The sequence below is a fragment of the Oryctolagus cuniculus genome, chromosome 6 (genome assembly GCF_964237555.1).
Source record: "Oryctolagus cuniculus chromosome 6, mOryCun1.1, whole genome shotgun sequence".
Lineage (NCBI taxonomy): Eukaryota > Metazoa > Chordata > Mammalia > Lagomorpha > Leporidae > Oryctolagus > Oryctolagus cuniculus.
The window spans coordinates 99,207,214-99,225,632 of record NC_091437.1 but is presented as its reverse complement, the minus strand read 5'-3'; the positions used below and the strand labels follow the sequence as shown (position 1 = coordinate 99,225,632).

General features: G+C 39.0%; 1 protein-coding gene across 47 annotated transcripts in view; it reads left to right on the top strand.

Moving 5' to 3' along the window:
• Nucleotides 1-18,419, top strand: part of STAU2 (staufen double-stranded RNA binding protein 2) — a 365,466-nt gene that overhangs the window by 130,304 nt on the left and 216,743 nt on the right. For all 47 annotated transcript variants that reach the window (XM_070075210.1, XM_070075196.1, XM_070075186.1 and 44 more), the window contains 3 exons: nt 11,992-12,151; nt 13,673-13,780; nt 16,079-16,291. In XM_070075210.1, coding sequence (XP_069931311.1) covers nt 11,992-12,151; nt 13,673-13,780; nt 16,079-16,291 — 481 coding nt within the window. The remainder of the gene's footprint in view (nt 1-11,991; nt 12,152-13,672; nt 13,781-16,078; nt 16,292-18,419) is intronic.

The following is an 18,419-nucleotide window of genomic DNA, read 5'->3' as shown; positions in this document are numbered from 1 at the left end:
ATGACTGCATTTCACAGGAGTTTATCACTTACTGCTCACCACAACTACAGTCATGTGATGATCATGTACCTCCTGGCTTGAATGAACACTGAGCCTTGACAAAACTGTAACTGGTTACACCTAGTTCCTCTGATTCTATACTTGTACCCAGGAAGCTACAGAAAAACACACAACTGTGTTGATTTGACGTGCCCTAAAATAATATGCCACAATGAACACAGGGGCTGGCATTATGGCGTAGTGGGTTGGACCACTGGCTGCAGTGCTGGCGTCCCATATTGGCACCAGTTCCAGTCCTGTCTGCTCTACTTCCAGTCCAGCTCCGTGCTAATGCACCTGGGAAAGTAGTGGAAGATGGTCCAAGTGCTTGGGCCCCTGCACCCGTGTGGGAGACCTGGAAGAAACTCCTGGCTCCTAGTTTCAAACCAGCCCAGCTCCGGCTGTTGTGGCCATTTGGAGAATGAACCTTGGAGAATGAACCAGCAGATGAAAGACCTCTCCTCCCTCTCTGTTTCACCTCCCCAAAACTCTGATTTAAATAAATAAAATAAATCTTAAAAGTAATGACCTCAGTCCTCAAGTGAAATTGGAGCACTGCCTGCAAGCCTACTCTGTTCTGGACAATTCATGCTTCTGTTTTCAGAGGTGACTTCTCTGCACTATCCAGTGGCCTGCCAGCTGTTCACCTGTTGCTGCTTTTTGGACAAGCAGTAGCAAGATCCTTTTAAATCATATCAGATTGTGTCTGCTTAATACCCTTTAATGGCTCTCATCATATGTGGAATTAAGTTCTGATTTGCTATTGGCCATTCCTGGACCTGGTTTCCTAACCATTGATTCCTTGACTCACTGCTTTCCAGGTATAAGGAATACTTAGTGTTTCCTCAGGGCCTTTGCACGTGCTGTCCTATTTTCTCAGTTTTCTTGCCTGGAATTTTGTACTCCATTCAAATCTATATTCAAAAATCACCTCCTAAAGGAGCCTTTGTTACTCTATTTCTTTATTCTGCCTTGTTTTTCTACCTAGCCCAACGTACTTGTTGATATGTGTATATGTATTTAGATTGTTATTTCTTGAAGACAGTCCCTAGGAACTAAAAATGGCCCTAATGTAATTCATATGTCCCCTCCCACCTCCAATCAGACAAGAGCAGGAAGAAGCCCAGGTCAGGTGAGTAGTATCCTAGAGTGTAGAAGAGAGGGGGTGCCTCTTCCTGCTCCTCTCTATTCCCACCTCCTGTAGTTTAATAGGCTCCTTTCTGGGAATTTACCAAGACTATAAATGGAAATAGATGGGATCACCTAGGAAGACTGTCTTGCCTATGAGAAACAGGAGACAGAACCCTTGAGAATATCTACATTTTAAAAGATTTTCTTCTCTTTTTTTTGGTGAGATAACAATTCTTGTAAATGAAATTAATGATTTTAGAGTGTATACTTTAGTGGCATTTAGTACTTTGAAAATGTTGTGCAAGTGTCACCACTCTCTAGTTCTAGAACATTTCCATTGCCACCAAAAGAAACCCCGTATCTACTAATGGTTACTCTTCATTCCCCCTCCTCCCAACTCCCTGCAACAATACTGTCTTTATGAGTTTGTCTATTCTGGCAATTTCATCTAAGTAAACCATGTAGCAAATATACCCTTTTTTGTCTAGCTCCCTTCACTTAACATAATGTAAATTCATTCATGTTGTGGGATGTAGCTGTACTTTCATCCTTTTGTCTGTATAGTAATCCCTTGTATGGACATACCACATTTTGTGTACCCATTCATAAGTTAATAGAACTTTGGGTTGTTTCCACTTTTTGGCTATTCTGAATAATGCTGCTATGAGTTTTTGTTTCAACACCTGTTTTTGTTTTCTTGGATATATATTTGGAAGTGGAATTGCTCTGTTGTTCTGTGTTCAGATATTTGAGGAATTGTCAAATCTTTTCCACAGTAGCTGCACTGTCTTAGATTCCCACAAGATATGCAGAGAGTTCCCATTTTTCCATATCATTGCCAATACTTGGTTTGATTTCTGGGTTTTGTTGGTTTTGTTTTTTTATGAGAATTATCCTTGTAAGTGTGAAGTGGTGTCTCACTGTAGTTTGGATTTTTTTTCACTAATGGGAACATCAGCATTTAAGCCTTCAGTGGCTTAGGAGAGAAAACAAAGAATGAGGAGAAAGGTAGTGGTACTTTACAGTTTGCAGTCAACTCCTGGGTTTGCAGTGTCCCCTGAATTGCCTTTGATGACAGATGTCCTGCAAATGACCCTAGGCCTTCAGAGGTCTTGAGAATTTGCCAGACCTCTTTTGTCATTAGACTTAAGATGCCTGGGTACTCCAAGTCTGGCATGACTCCTCCAAGGTTTGCTGTTAATGCTTATGCAGGTTTTTGTGCTCGGTTCTCCAGTTGATTCAGATGCATCGTGGAGGAGAGGTTAAGAGTGTGGACTCTGGAGTGAGACTGCTTGACTTCAAATGCTAGCTCGGGTCGGCTGGCCTTGGGAAAGTTAGTTACTGTCTTTATTCTTCAATTCTGTAAAATGAAGTTGGAGTTGTTGTGGGAATCGAATGAGATTAGTATCTAAGTGCTTAGAATACTGACTGGCACATAGTAAGTGCTTTGTATGTTTTGGCCACAATTATGATAATGGGGATGGGGATGATGATTTATCTAGAAATCCATTTAGGGAAGGGGCGAGGATTGGTTTGTGTTGGATCCAAGGCTTGAGGGTGGTTATTGTGTGTTTACAATAATGAGGCTCTTTGATAACATGCTCTGCTTGCCATAGCCCTGACTGTGGTACTAGTGTCAGTGACGGAACAAGTTGTTTATTCTTCTTGGCGCAGATTCTGAATTCCATAAGTCATTCCACTAATTTATCAAATTTAGTTTTGAATACAAATTTACCTTTGTTTGGACAAGGACTATACTTGCTTCAATTAAATATTTTCTACTGATTTTGCTCCAGTGTGACCATATTAGTTTTAAATGACTTGAAATTAGGAAATATTTATAATCTGTTACTCCAAAGAACCTTATTCTAGCTTATAATGCATATTTTTCTGTATTTTTCCTAGACACTTAAGGCATAATTGCATTAATTCTACAAATAGAACAGAATATCTTTACACCTCTTATAAAAGTTATTTTTGGCTGATCTGTGAATCTTTTCTAATAGTTTTAATTTTTTAAATTCCTTAAGAATTAGCACTCAGATTCCTTGAAAGGTACATTTTCAAAATTTATAGAAGTGAATAGAAAAAGAACCATCTCCTATCTAGACATTTTGTATATATATATACAACTTTGAAAATGAGCCAATGAGTATTTTATAGCTTTATGATAAAACTTGTTATTTTTCTGTAGCAAGAAAAAGAATTTGGCTTAGTAGTGCCAAAAAGTGTACACAGAGTCAAAATAATCGACATGTCGTTTGAATTCTGTTTTGGCCTTTAGAATTCTTTAAACATAGATTCTGCAAATATTTTGCAGATAAAGTAAACTGAGATAGAAAGGTTAAGTGACAATTCTGTTTTCAGTCAGTGTTAGAATTAAACACAGAAATCCAAACCCTCTCTTTATTAGATGAGAAGATAGCATTTTCATGTATCTTGGGACATAAACCTGTAGAGGAGATAGGAATGTTTAAGCTATGTTGAGATTTATGAATAATGCTTTCAAATCAAATGAGGTAATTATTTTTCAATTTTTAAGAGTTCTAATGTTATTTGGAATATGTCTTTCTCACCTTGTAAAAGTAGTACTTAGGAGAGTGGAGATGTTGGAATAAAGCAGTCACTGAATAGGAGGGAGGACAAATGGGTCTCAGTTGTTTAGAAAGATAATACAAAGTGAGCCCATCAAGAGGGCATTAAATGGAGCAACGTTAGGGAGGATAGCAAGGATATGTGGTGTAGAAAGTTATTATAACTGACAGTCTAATATAAATGAATGTAAAGTCTCCCCTTCACGCAAAAAACAAGACTCTGTAAGAATGTCAAATGTTAATTCAGAGGAACCAGATATACATCCTTTCTTTATTGCTGTATTGATTTGTAGTATCTCAAAGATAGGCCAAACTAAAAGATCTCTGAGATATGAAGAAAAGCAGCTTTTTATTTGCAATTTTGTTTATTTCTTTGCAAGCCCTCCAGTGGGTAGAGGGCAAGGCGGCATGGAGAAAAGCCTTGCAAACAGCTTTTGTAAAATTTAGACAGGCAGCATGGCACATGACGTCCATTGTTCCAACTTCTCACTCTGTGCCGTACAGACTAGCTGTGAAAACATGGGCTTTCGTTGTGGACTTCTGTTTGTTTCAGTGCCCATTCAGTAAAACATCTCTCAAGCCTTGTAGCAGACCTTTATTGAGAACCCTTGCCTTGTCTATGGCCATACCACCCTGAACGCACCCGATCACGTCTGATCTCAGAAGCTAAGCAGGGTCAGGCCTGGTTAGTACTTGGATGGGAGAACCCTTGCCTTAGAGTCTCTGACCTGCTGGAAAGGTAGCCAGTTTATCAACGAAAATGAGCACAAGTAGAGAAGGATGAAGAACATTTTTAGGACACCCCTTAAGAGTTTCCTAAACTCTGAAGTTAGGTAGACTTGTATTTGACTCCCTGCCACTCTGTTGGCCAATTTGTTAGCTCTAAGAACGTCACACCAGGGTGCTGTGAGTATTTAATGAGAGATAAAGTAGAATCCTATACATAGTGCTCTGTGGAATGTATGTGGTTCCTTTCTTGAATGGGGTTTGAATCAATTGCCAAGTGACATGGGCCCATTGTGGAATGTGGTGATGTCCCCAAGTGGTGGCTGCCAGACCTTCAGTATGCGTGGAGTCACCAGGGCAGTCTATTTATTTATTTAAAAATTTATTTATTTATTTGAAAGAGTTAGAGAGAGAGAGAGAGAGAGAGAGAGAGAGAGAGGTCTTCCACCCACTGATTCACTCCCCAATTGGCTGCAATGGCCGGAGCTGTGCCAATCTAAAGCCAGGAGCCAGGAGCTTCTTCCAGGTCTCCAATGTGGGTACAGGGGCCCAAGGACTTGGGCCATCTTCTATTGCTTTCCCAGCAGAGAGCTGGATTGGAAGTGGAGCAGCTGGGACTCAAATTGGCAGCCATATGGAATGCTGGCATTGCAGGCAGTGGCTTTACCCACTACGCCACAGTGCTGGCCCCACCAAGGCAATTTAAAGTTCTCATCCCAGATACTCTGATTCAACAGATCAGGGTTGGAGAGCAAGGATCTGCATTTTCAACAGGCAAAAAGATGATTCTTTTAAATGTAGGATTATCCTTTGGATACTGTGGGAAGGAGAAGCTATTTTACTCTCAGACTTTCGTATCCTGGATGGGTGAGTTTTCATGGCTCATGTTTGATGCTATTCACCATCGAGGTCTAAGCATTGGCCATAACATTCTACTTGAGAAAAATCACTTGAGAATAACTATGCTCGATTAGGAAAATAGACACTAATCTGTAGAGATGTATTGTCATTTATTTTGAGTACCTCACCAAAAGAGAGCTTAATATTTGACATAAATAAAAATAAAAAGAAGGAACTCCATTAAATAAATCATGTCTCCCTTTAAAGTTAATCAGCTTTTTTTTTTTTTTTAATTTGAAAGGGTTAGAGAGAGAGAGAAATAAAGAAATAAATATCAGTCTTCCATCTATCTGCTGGTTTACTTCCCAGAGGGCTGCAAATGGCCTGGGCTAGCCAACAGCTTTGTGCAGGTTTCTCACATGGGTGGCAGGGGTCCAAACACTTGAGGTATCATCTGCTGCTTTTCCCAGATCATTATCAGTGGAGAGCTGAGACACCTACTGATGCCCATATGTGATGCCTGCATCGCAGGTGGTGGCTTAACTCACTATGCCACGGCGCCGGCCCCTTGTATGTTTCTTTTCCAAGGGAAATAAATATTTAGAGACCAGGACCTAACACACAAAAAACATCGTGCATCATCTTTCTTATAATCCAATCTGGATGCCATTAATGAGAGTGCTCTGGTTAATCTTAATTGTCATGATGCTATGAGGAGATATGATATATAAGGTTCAGTGCACGTGGGGTATATTATTAAGATAATTGTTAAGCAAGAGGATGAAGTGAAACAGGAATGAAACAAGTCAGGCATCTGTCTCAGTATTTCCTGTTGTTAATGCTTGAATATTTTACTTTTTAGGTTAAAAATAAAACATACTAACTTTCCCCTCTGATATTTAAACACCGTAGTTTATATGTATATCTATACTCACACGTATGCACATGCATATGTGTAGAGCCATATTTGATGACCAAAAAGGAAGAGGCCCCAAGGGCTCTTTAGTGTGCAATTAATATTTTGGTCAGAAAATCAGCAGATTGTTTCAGTATGGTTATGTATTATGACATCATATTCCAGTAAAGTTATAATGAACAGAAATTTTGTTTGTCTCTGTGGCAAACCGAAATGAGTTTTGTAATTGTCAGCAGGCCTTAGTGATTATAGTGGCGCCCACTCCCTCTACTGTAGTTAAAGGTCTGTTAGCATTCCAGTTGAGGACTTCTATTTTCAGAAGTTTATAATTAATTGTAAACATTTGCTCTACAGTGAAAGCTTGCCATGTAAGATCTCAGATCAGGAGTAAATTTCTAATTTCAAGTTGTCTGTTTTAAAGTTTTATAGTAGAACCAATTAAAAATATGCATAAAGTTCTGTGGAGTTGGGAAACTGAATTGTGTGGGACACAAAGTGAAGATAAGCGGCATTGTTCAGATTATTCTTGATATTTCTGCATTAAAGGGATTTAAAATAAATAGGTAATAGGAAATTGTGTGCTTTAGTACAAAGAACAAAATGATTGTTCAGTGCTTTTAAAATGTCTTTGAGTGTTAAAAATAGTCTTTCAGTGAAAGTGATTTTTTCTTTCAACATTTTTACATTTGCCAATTAAAAATGAGAATGTATGACATATAATAAAAATGCTTTTTCTTAAGACAAATTAGTAGGAAACTATAGGCCAAGAAAATTGATTTTAATTTAAAACACCAACTTTTTCTTTTTTCTTACTCTAGGTTTTCTCCATTCGGTTTGATACCGTTGATTATCCCTTTCCTTAACATTGTGTTGTAATTTCTGTTCTGACTCTGACTCTCTTTGATCTGCTTTGTGGCGTCTATTGTTTCCCCTGCACTTTGATCAGAGGCATCAATCAGAGCTCAGCCTTAGGCTCTGTTTTTGGTTCCTTTACACTTACCCTTTCCAGGTGCTTATCCTCTCATATGGTTTCCATTATTGCCTCTGGAATCTGCATCTTCAGGACTGATCTACATTTCTGGTCCTTCACCTTCAGTAAACCTTCATTGATTAGTCCCATCTGCCCAGTGAATTCTTACACTATGGGTGCTGTCCAATTTATCTTGGGTTGAATATAGAGCACCACTAGTTGAATGTCCAGTAATGATCTAAAATACACTAGGACCTCAGTTGGCTTTTTTTTTTTTTTTTTTTTTTTTTGCCTGGAAACAAACATTTTCCAGCACTGGAGTGATTTTTAACTTAATTTTTCAGCACTGCAATTTTAATTCCACCATCCTATCAAACTCATTCCTATTCATTTTGCTGAGTTACTCAATCCGGTGGTCTTGTTTCTCAGTCATCATTTTGCTTAAGAGTAGCATTAGCTACCAACAATCTAACCTTCCTTCTTGATACTCTTTTTCCCCATTTGGCCTTCAGAACGTGTGTCAGGCTCATTTGGTTTTCTTCCTCTCACTCCTTCTTCCATAGTTCTCATTGTCTTAAGGCTTTAAATACCACATATATTTTTTTTGATTTTTTTAACTTTTATTTAATGAATATAGATTTCCAAAGTACAGCTCATGGATTACATTGGCTCCCCCCCCCCCATGACTTCCCTCCCACCCGCAACCCTCCCCTTTCCCGCTCGCTCTCCCCTTCCATTCATATCAAGATTCATTTTCAATTTTCTATTTATACAGAAGATCAGTTTAGTATACATTAAGTAAAGATTTCAAAAGTTTGCACTCACATAGAAACACAAAGTGAAAAATACTGTTTGAGTACTCGTTATAGCATTAAATCTCAATGTACAGCACACTAAGGACAGAGATCCTACATGAGGAGTAAGTGCACAGTGACTCCTGTTGTTGACTTTACAAATTGACACTCCTGTTTATGGCATCAGTAATCTCCCTATGCTCCAGTCATGAGTTTCCAAGGCTATGGAAGCCTTTTGAGTTCACCGACTCTTATCTTATTTAGACAAGGTCATAGTCAAAGTGGAAGTTCTCTCCTCCCTTCAGAGAAAGTACCTCCTTCTTTGAAGACCTGTTCTTTCCACTGGGATCTCACTCGTGGAGATCTTTCATTTAGGTTTGTTGTTGTTGTTGTTGTTGTTGTTTTTTTTTTTTTTTTTTTTTTTTGCCAGCCAGAGTGTCTTGGCTTTCCATGCCTGAAATACTCTCATGGGCTTTTCAGCTGGATCTGCATGCCTTAAGGGCTGATTCTGAGGCCAGAGTGCTGTTTAGGACATCCACCATTCTATGAGTCTGCTGTGTATCTTGCTTCCCATGTTGGATCTCTCTCCCCTTTATTTATTCTATCTGTTAGTATTAGCAGGCACTAGACTTGTTTATGTGATCCCTTTGACTCTTAGTCCTTTCATTATGATCAGTTGTGTACAGAAATTGATCACTTGGACTAGTGAGATGGCATTGGTACATGCCACCTTGATGGGATTGAATTGGAATCCCCTGGTAAATACCACATATATTGATGTTTCCCAAAGTTTGTCTCTACCTTAGTTTTTCCTGAAGTCTGGACTCATAAAGACATCTTCATTTGGGCATCTAATAGATGCAATAATTTAACATCTCCAAAGCAGAGCTGCTGGTATCTATCACTAGCAAAGCCATTTTTCCCCCAATTTTCAGTGTCTCCATCTTGCAGGATAAACCCTGGGATCATCTGTGACTGCTCTTTAATATTCCATACTCAGTCACTAGATAAACCCATCATCTCTACTTTCAAAATTCATCTAGAATCCAATAACATCACTTTGTCACTGCTGCTAGTTTAGACCACCATCACCTTTTCCCTGGATTGGTACAGTAGCCTCCTAGCTTCCACCACCATTCCCCGACTTCATAGTCAGATGCTCCTTACCAGTGTAAATAAGGTCGTGTCTCTTCTATGTGGCATGTGGCCACTTCTCATCTCCTAGTTTTCTTTTCCTCATTCCCTCGACTCTATAGCTGGACAGGCCTCATCTTAGCGACGTGAACATTATGGCACTCTCCTGCATTAGGGCATTTGACTTGGTGTTCCCTCTGTCATAAGATGTATTGTCTTGGATACTTTCATGGCTTTCTGCCTCATTTACTTTAGGTCCTTACACACCTGTCATCTTCTCAAGTAAGCCTTTCTTGGCCACCCTATCTAAAACCCACCTCCCTGACACTTCAGAACCCTTTCCTCTTTATTTTTTCTTACATGGATCTCTTAACATGCCAGATAGTCTGCATACTTACCATATTGTCTGTCTTCCCCCTAAATGTGTGTTTTATTCGTTGTCGTAGTACCTTGTTATATAAAAGGCATCCCATTATAATTGTTGAATTAACAGATTTTTATTGCATGTCCTCTTAATTTTTTCTCCTTGATTTCTTCCCTCTTATTACAGCGTCTCCTCCCACCCAATTATTACCACTTTCTAGCCACACCTTGTTACCTCATTCTTATTAAACACCAACCTACCAAAATTTTCAATTTCTATTTAAATATATTTTGTTATGATAATAGGAATTTAGAATGGGCTTAAACTCCTGTTATCTCTTATGTTGGTTCTGATTTCCTTACTGCTTTGCATGGTACTCAGTTCATCTCATTGCTCCCATGTTTCTGATTATAAGTATCTTCTAAAAGCATAGTAATCTGCATGTTGTCACGTAAACAGGCCTCCTGTCTCTAGGCAGGAGTGGCTTCCCTGTCCTCAACAATATACCATTTGTCTCACTTCTGCCAAAATCTGAAAACTTACCAAGAAGTCATCTGCAATATCAATAATGTTTACTGGATCAATTGTTTAAAATTTTATTTAAGTTATCCAAGTTTCATGTATTTTATTATATACAGATTTAGGAATATAGTGATACTTCCCATCCTACCTTTTGTCCTACCCACGGTCCAACCTTTCTTCCTCCTCCCTCTCCCATTCCCACTCTTAATTTTTACAAAAGATTACTTTCAGTTTACTTAATGATTATAAAGTTAACCCTACACTAAGTAAAAGTGTTCAACAAATAGTATGAAGAAAAAAACAACAACCAGAAGAGACGGGGGCTGTAAACAATTATTGCATCTCAAAATGTCCATTTCACTCCAATACATTACATTTTAGGTACTCTGTTGTTACCTTGGATCAGGGAAAACATATGCTATCTGTTTTTTTCTTTTGGGACTGGCTCATTATACTAAGTATAATGATTTCCTGTTGCATCCATTTGGCAAATGAATGGATTTCATTTTCTTTTTTTTCTTTCTTTCTTTCTTTTTTTTTTTTTTTTTTTTTTTTAACAGCTGAATAGTACTTCGTCCTGTATAAATGCCATAATTTCTTTTTCCAATCAACAGTTGGTGGACATCTGGGTTGATTCTATATCTGACCTATTGTGAATTGTGCTGTAATGAACATGGGAGTACAGATAACACTTTCATATGCTGATTTCTTTTGGTTTGGGTAAATTTCCAGGAGTGGGATGACTGATTTATATGGCAGGCCTATATTCAGATTTCTGAGGTTTCTCCATACTCTCTTCTTCTTCTTTTTTTTTTTTTTTTTTTTTTTTTTTTTGACAGGCAGAGTGGATAGTGAGAGAGAGAGACAGAAAGGTCTTCCTTTTGCCGTTGGTTCACCCTCCAATGGCCGCCACGTCTGGCGTGCTGCTGCCAGCGTACCACGCTGATGTGAAGGCAGGAGCCAGGTACTTATCCTGGTCTCCCATGGGGTGCAGGGCCCAAGCACTTGGGCCATCCTCCACTGCCTTCCCGGGCCACAGCAGAGAGCTGGCCTGGAAGAGGGGCAACCGGGACAGAATCTTGCGCCCCGACTGGGAATAGAACCCGGTGTGCCTGTGCTGCTAGGTGGAGGATTAGCCTATTGAGCCGCGGCGCCATCCCCATACTCTCTTCCACAGTGGCTGTACCAATCTACATTCCCACCAACAGTGGATTAGGGTACCCTTTTCCCTACATCCTCACCAGCATGTGTTGTTTTTTGATTTCTGTATGAAAGCCATTCTAACTGGAGTGAGGTGAAACCTCATTGTGGTTTTGTTTTGCATTTCCCTGATGGCTAGTGATCCTGAGGATTTTGTCAATTATCTGTTGGCCATTTGAATTCCCTTTCTTGAAAAATGCCTGTGCAGGTCCTTTGCTCATTTCTTAACTGGATTGTTTGTTTTGTTGTTGAATTTCTGGAGCTTTTATAGCTCTGGATGTTAACCCTTTATCAGTTGTGTAGTTTGCAAATACTTTCTCCCATTCTGTCCGTTGCATCTTTACTTTGCTAAGTGTTTCTTTTGCAGCACAGAAGCTCCTCAGCTTGATGTAATCCCATTTGTCTATTTTGGCTTTGATTGCCTGTGCTTCTGGGGTCTTTTGCAAGAAATCTTTGCCTATGCCAATGTCTTGCAGAGTTTTTCTAATGTTCTCTAGTAATTTGATGGTACTGGATCAATTTTTGTTTAATTTTGTCTTCTATATCTACTTTTCATAGATTGATATATACTATTGTCTATAAATTTATGGACTCACATTTTATCTTTTACAAATATGTTGATGAAATTAAAACTGTATTAGGGTTAATAAGGGTATGGAACATTATATAGTTGGTGTCATTTGAAATGAAACAAATATTGTAGTTTTATTGAACTTTTGTTCTCATTTTTTTTTCTTATTTGTTTTTGTTTCTTGTTTTAGGTATCATTGCCCAATGCCTAAAATTTTCTATGTTCAGCTGACTGTAGGAAATAATGAATTTTTTGGTGAAGGAAAGACTCGACAAGCTGCTAGACACAATGCTGCAATGAAAGCCCTCCAAGCACTGCAGAACGAACCTATTCCAGAAAAATCACCTCAGGTGTGGTACTGCTGCATGAGGCAGTCTCTGTTACATACTTCCCCAGTGAGATTATTGGGAAGACAGATAAATGCACTTAATAAATAAAAGAGGTATTCTGTTCTGCTAGGGAAGAATACTAGAGTGATGATCTGCCGAGAATTTCTTCTCAGACTTCCTGTCTCCCATACTAGGTTCACGTGTTACTGCCAGGATGACTTTATGTTTGAGAACTTTGGTTCACCTCTGGAGTTCACTTCCCAGAAACTCATTTTGGGATATGTATAAGAATCAGAAATAACATTCGTTTGTGTTGCATTAAAATGTTTTTTTTGAAAGGCTGAGACCTAGAGAGTGGGAGAGAGAGACAGACAAACAAACAAACAGAGATCTTCTATCCTCTGGTTCATTCTCCAAATGCCTACAACAGACAGGACTCAGCCAGGCTGAAGCTAGCAGCCAGAAACTCAATTTGAGTCTCCTAGGTGGGTGGCAGGGGCCCAACCATCATCTCCTGCCCCCAGGGTATACATTCCAGGATGCTGGAATTGGGAGCAGAGCCAGAACTTGAAACAGGTCACCACATCAAATGTGTTTGCCCCTGTGGGTTGCATTTAATACCACCTTTTTTGAGCATAGATAACATTCTGTTAATCTATAATTAAGGGATTTAAAGAGATGAATCCACTTTGTTTTACACAGGAGGATATTGCAGATCCTCTTGAGTAATCTTACCCATTCTCATGGCTTCAGCTGCTTTCTACATAGCCTTCAAAATAGCATCTCCAGTTCAGGCAGGTCTGATGGTATAGTCACCTTCTTATGCACTTAGTTATTTCAAACTCTACAATTCAACGTTTGTAATTCTCCTTTCTCCAAACCCATTGGTCTTCCTGCTTTGAGATTTATTTTAATGGAAAACTTTGGTGGTTTTTTTCTGCTTTATATATTTTCATTTTAACTCTTTGTATGTTTCCCCACTATATAATAAGCTTCTTGACAGCAGGAATACTGTCCCTTTATCTCTAATACTTAGACTATGTTTAGTATATGTGAGGTCCTCTAGAGATATGTGTTACAAAATGAATAAATGAGTTAATACCAGTGTGGACACAGAGCTCCAACATCCTGGTTTGGGTCCTGTGCTCTTTCTAGAACTTAATTTTCATCAATCAGGATATAATATGAGTGGGGAAATTGTGTGTGGGCAGGAGGGTGGGGATCTCTAAAATAGAACAGGGTCTACGGATGTAAGATAAACTCAGAGTAGTATGTGACTGAATAAAAGATTCCCAAAAGAGCATTAAATGCTTCTCCTTCAAGGAAAAAAAACTAAAAACCAAGTAACAGACTTTTTGTCAGCAAAGCTCTAGATGTACTGTGGTTCCACAGGAATGCATTAGATACAGTCTATGCTTTGCTGTTTCTTACTGTATTTTAGATAGACCGTCTTGATTATGGATGTGAAGTAATAATCTTGATTATGTGAGGTTTGTTGGAGAATCAAGATTCAGTGTTACCCTATTTTTTTTTATGATGTAGAATGGCGAATCTGGAAAAGAAGTGGATGATGACAAAGACGCAAATAAATCTGAGATCAGCTTAGTGTTTGAAATTGCTCTGAAGCGAAATATGCCCGTCAGTTTTGAGGTACGTGCTCACTAGAGACCTTCCAGTTTTACTCCCTGCTCTGGTTATTTTCAGTAAGCCAGCAACATTAACGAGTACGCTAGAGCTCTGCAAGAGTTCATGTGCTTCTTTATATACAATCCCACTGTCGTGAAATTGTACAGGTGCTAGGGAAAGTAGAAGTGATGGTAACATCATGGATTTCTGCTGATCTCTTTTGTCTTTTCTGTATTAAGATATTTGTATACATGATATTTCAGTTTTTATCCTGAAAGTTATTTTCTGGTATAAGATAATTTGTAGTACCCTGTAGGGTTTGATGTTTAAAAGGGGATCAAATTAAAAATATTCAGATTAATATTTAGTAACATACATGTTAATATCCAATTTCTTTTAGTTGGCTGAAGGCTAAAATATACTTAACTTTAATCTTAACTAATGAGTCACTGAGAGATAATGAAGCACCTCCCTATAACTGGAAAAATATGAGACATATGTTTATAAAATTGTATGAAACTTTATAGGCAACTTTTAAATTAACTAATTAAGTAAAGATTTACTTGAGAGAGAGAGGTACGTTATCCATTGATTTACTCCCCAAATGGCCTCAGTGACTAGGCTGAAGCCAGGGTCTAGGAGCTTTTTCCAGGTCTTTGACGTTAGTGCAAGGGCCCAGGTCCTTGGGCTATCTTCTGCTGCTTTTCTAGGCTCATTAGCAGGGAGCTGGATCAGAAGTGGAGCAGTCAACACTTGAGTTGGCGCCATATGGAGTCCTGGCATCACAGATGGTGGCTTTGCCCACTATTTCACAACTCTGACCCTGAATGTCTCCCTTGTTAAGAAGTCACTAATTTCATGACTCTTATCTAGAAAGTAGACAGAAACCAGCTAAGTTTTTATCCTTCAGGAAGCTTCTTCTTCAAATTGTGTGACACTTACCTACTAGAAAGTTCCCACATCTGACTCATTGGCAGGATCTTCTGACCTGGAATGAGAGACTGCATGCTTTCCTTCTTGGATAGGGGTCTGACAAGTTACTAAATTCTAACCCGTCACAGACTGAAAGGAGCAAAATGAGGAAGGCAGTAAGAGTTGTTCTTTAAAGCCTGTTGGTCCCAGAAAGAAATGATGGGGAAAAGGTAGAAAACCTATTAAAAGATGCTGTATAAACCCAAAAATTGTGGAAAATGGCTACAATGAATAGGTACAGACAGTATGGCAAGTTATAGAAGTCCTAGGGGACTTTAATGGGCCTTAGTACAGAATATTTAATATACACGATATGATCTAATGTACACAGTAAAAAAAGGTTAAGGATAGAGCATTCTCTATTGTTGGTAAAATATAGATGTTTTTCTAATTAAGGAGGATGTCCGTCATAGTAGTTAAAATAAACAGCTTTGGTGTTTAAAGCAGGAAACCTAAATCACTCAGGAAGAATGCTTATGATGAATTCTTTATTCTTAATAATGTTATCAAGAAACTGTGCTGTTTCATTTCTTTTCCTGATTAGTACTCAACATTAGAAGACAGGATTTCAATATACTGTTAAGGTGAAATAACTCTGTTTTACAGATCAGACTTCTAAAGGAGGCTAAAGTCTTTGTAGTCAGGTTTTGGAAGGCATCTTTTCTCCAAACGCTGGCGTAGTTTAAAAGAATGCAGTAAGCAGTGTTTAAGAGCATTCAAAGCTAATGGATTCATAATTCAGTACTCCAGAAAGCTAGTTATTTTTATGTTGTCTCAGCCTCCTTTTTAAGACTGTGTCACAAGTGTAAAGATCTCTTTCAGTAAAACAGCCTCTGAGGTCTGTATCAAAATTTATTTTTATCTGTCAGCTGCCTTTGTGAGACTTTCATAGACAGTTTTATGAGTTGTAACTACAGAGTCCTTGTCCCCGAGTAAGTTTTACTGTTACATAGGAGAAAATTGTATATGTACACAATGATATATAAATTGTCATTCAAGATGGCTTATGTAGTATGGTAGCTAATACCGTATTTTTATTCTTAATTTTATATTCTATAAAACATAAGGAAACCATAACTAGAATTGTCTATTTTAAAATCATAAAAGCAATTTTGATTATGAATTGAATGTGTTTGGTTAGATTTCTTTTAACTTCAATTCATTAAGCATCAGAAGTGTCAGAAATGAGTCGTCCAGATAGAGTACCTTCATACTAGCTTTTTAAAAGAGATATTGTAATTTTGGCATAATTCTTAATATCATTTTATGTGGATGTGAGTATCAAAAATAGAGTATGAGAACACATCTTAGTGCTTATGTGTTATTTAATATTTCACTTGCATTTAATAGGTTATTAAAGAAAGTGGGCCACCACATATGAAAAGCTTTGTTACACGAGTGTCGGTGGGAGAGTTCTCTGCAGAAGGAGAGGGAAATAGCAAAAAACTCTCCAAGAAGCGTGCTGCAACCACTGTCCTACAGGAGCTTAAAAAACTTCCACCTCTTCCTGTAGTGGAAAAGCCAAAATTATTTTTTAAAAAACGCCCTAAAACAATAGTGAAGGTAAGTACTTGTAAAAGTTGGTGAGTTTACCGTGAAGTACTATCATGCACCTCATAATGACATTTTTGTCAGTGACTGACCACATATATGATGGTGGTCCTATAAGATTATAATGGAGCAGAAAAATGCCCGTTGGCTCATATTTTTATTGTACTTTTTGTGTGTATTTTTACTTCTATCTTTTTTTTTTTTTTTTTGACAGGCAGAGTGGACAGTGAGAGAGAAAGAGACAGAGAGAAAGGTCTTCCTTTGCCGTTGGTTCACCCTCCAGTGGCCGCTGCGGCCGGCGCACCGCGCTGATCCGATGGCAGGAGCCAGGTACTTATCCTGGTCTCCCATGGGGTGCAGGGCCCAAGGACTTGGGCCATCCTCCACTGCACTCCCGGGCCACAGCAGAGAGCTGGCCTGGAAGAGGGGCAACCGGGACAGAATCCGGCGCCCCAACCGGGACTAGAACCTGGTGTGCCAGCGCTGCAAGGCGGAGGATTAGCCTAGTGAGCCATGGCGCCGGCATTTACTTCTATCTTTTGCTTACTGTTAAACAGTTGCCTAAAGTGTCCAGGACAGTGATATGTTGTACCTAGGTCCATGTGGTAGCTTCAATCCTAGGTGTGCAACCAGCTGTATTATCTGGGTTTGTGGAAATACACTGTATGCACCATAAGGAGAATCGCCTGGTGATATTTCTTAGGACATACCTTGGTTGATTAGTGATACATGACTGTGTTATCACAGCTGTGGATAAAAAAGTGTTCCTTAAGGCAAGTCCTTGCACCTGTAAATTATATACAATCCTGGAATCAGGGCAGGACATGTGACTATAAGTTAATGACAATTCTGATTTGTTTGATTGATTGATTGAGTGATTTATTTTTTCACAGTGTCCAAGATTTAAATCTGAGCTCAGGTCCAATTAGCTTTAAATAGCCCTGTAATTCACTGTTTGTTTGTTTGTTTCCTCCCTCCCTCCCCTCTCTCTCCCTCCCTCTCCCTCTCTTTATTTATTTATTTGTTTATTTACTTACTTACTTGGAAGTCAGAGTTTCACAGAGAGAGGAGAGGCAGAGAGAGAGAGGTCTTACAGTCTACGGCCATACCACCCTAAACACGCCCAATCTCATCTGATTTTGGAAGCTAAGCAGGGTCGGGCCTGGTTAGTACTTGGACGGGAGAGAGGTCTTCCATCCTCTGATTTGCTCCCCAGTTGGCCATAACTGCCAGAGCTGCACCAATCTGAAGCCAGGAGCTTCTTCCAGGTCTCCCATGTGGGTGCAGGGGCCCAAGGACTTGGGCCATCTTCTATTGCTTTCCCAGGCCATAGCAGAGAGCTGGATTGGAAGTGGAGCAGCCAGATCTCAAACTTCTGCCCATATGGGATGCTGGCATTTCAGGCTAGAGTGTTAACCTGCTGTGCAACAGTGCTAGCCCCTGTTTTGTTTTTTTAAATATCTTTGTACCTGTATGTTCATCCAAATGATTATCTCAGAAACTTACAGTACTTTTTAAAATTTAAAAAGTGATTTTCTGTTGGTGTTACTTGTAATATAATCCTCATCATGACCTGTAAGGTGGATAATGTTATCTCCTGTTTTAAAAATTTTTGCAAAACAGGTTGAGAAAATTTGCTTACTTTTATTCAGCTGTAGTGGAACAAACTGAACTCTGGTCTCTCATCCCATGTCCTTTCTGCTGAGACCACTGCTTTACAGTAACTTCTCACCAGATCATGAAATGGTAGCAAGCTGCAGAGCAGTCACTGAGTAATAGTAATAGCAGTGACAGCAGCAGCAGCACTGTCTGTGCCAAGCAGGCCCCATGCTTTGCGTGCTTTATTACAGTTAATCCTCATAACATCCATTATGAGGTAGATGGTTATTATTTTATTTCCATTCATTCATGCGTATATACCTTGCCAAAGAAGAATACAGAGCACACAGCTTTTCAGGATGTTGTGTCTGTTTGTTTTATTGGATCAGATTTTATTTACATTAAAAGGAAAAAAAAAGACAAAAGTCAGAGGAATGAGCTGAGTTAGCGTGTAGAGCAGCACAGTGTCCGTGAGTACTTGATCTGCATGGAGCTAGAGCTCTTTCTAGAGAAAGCTTTAAGTTGTCAGTGTTTCAGTTAT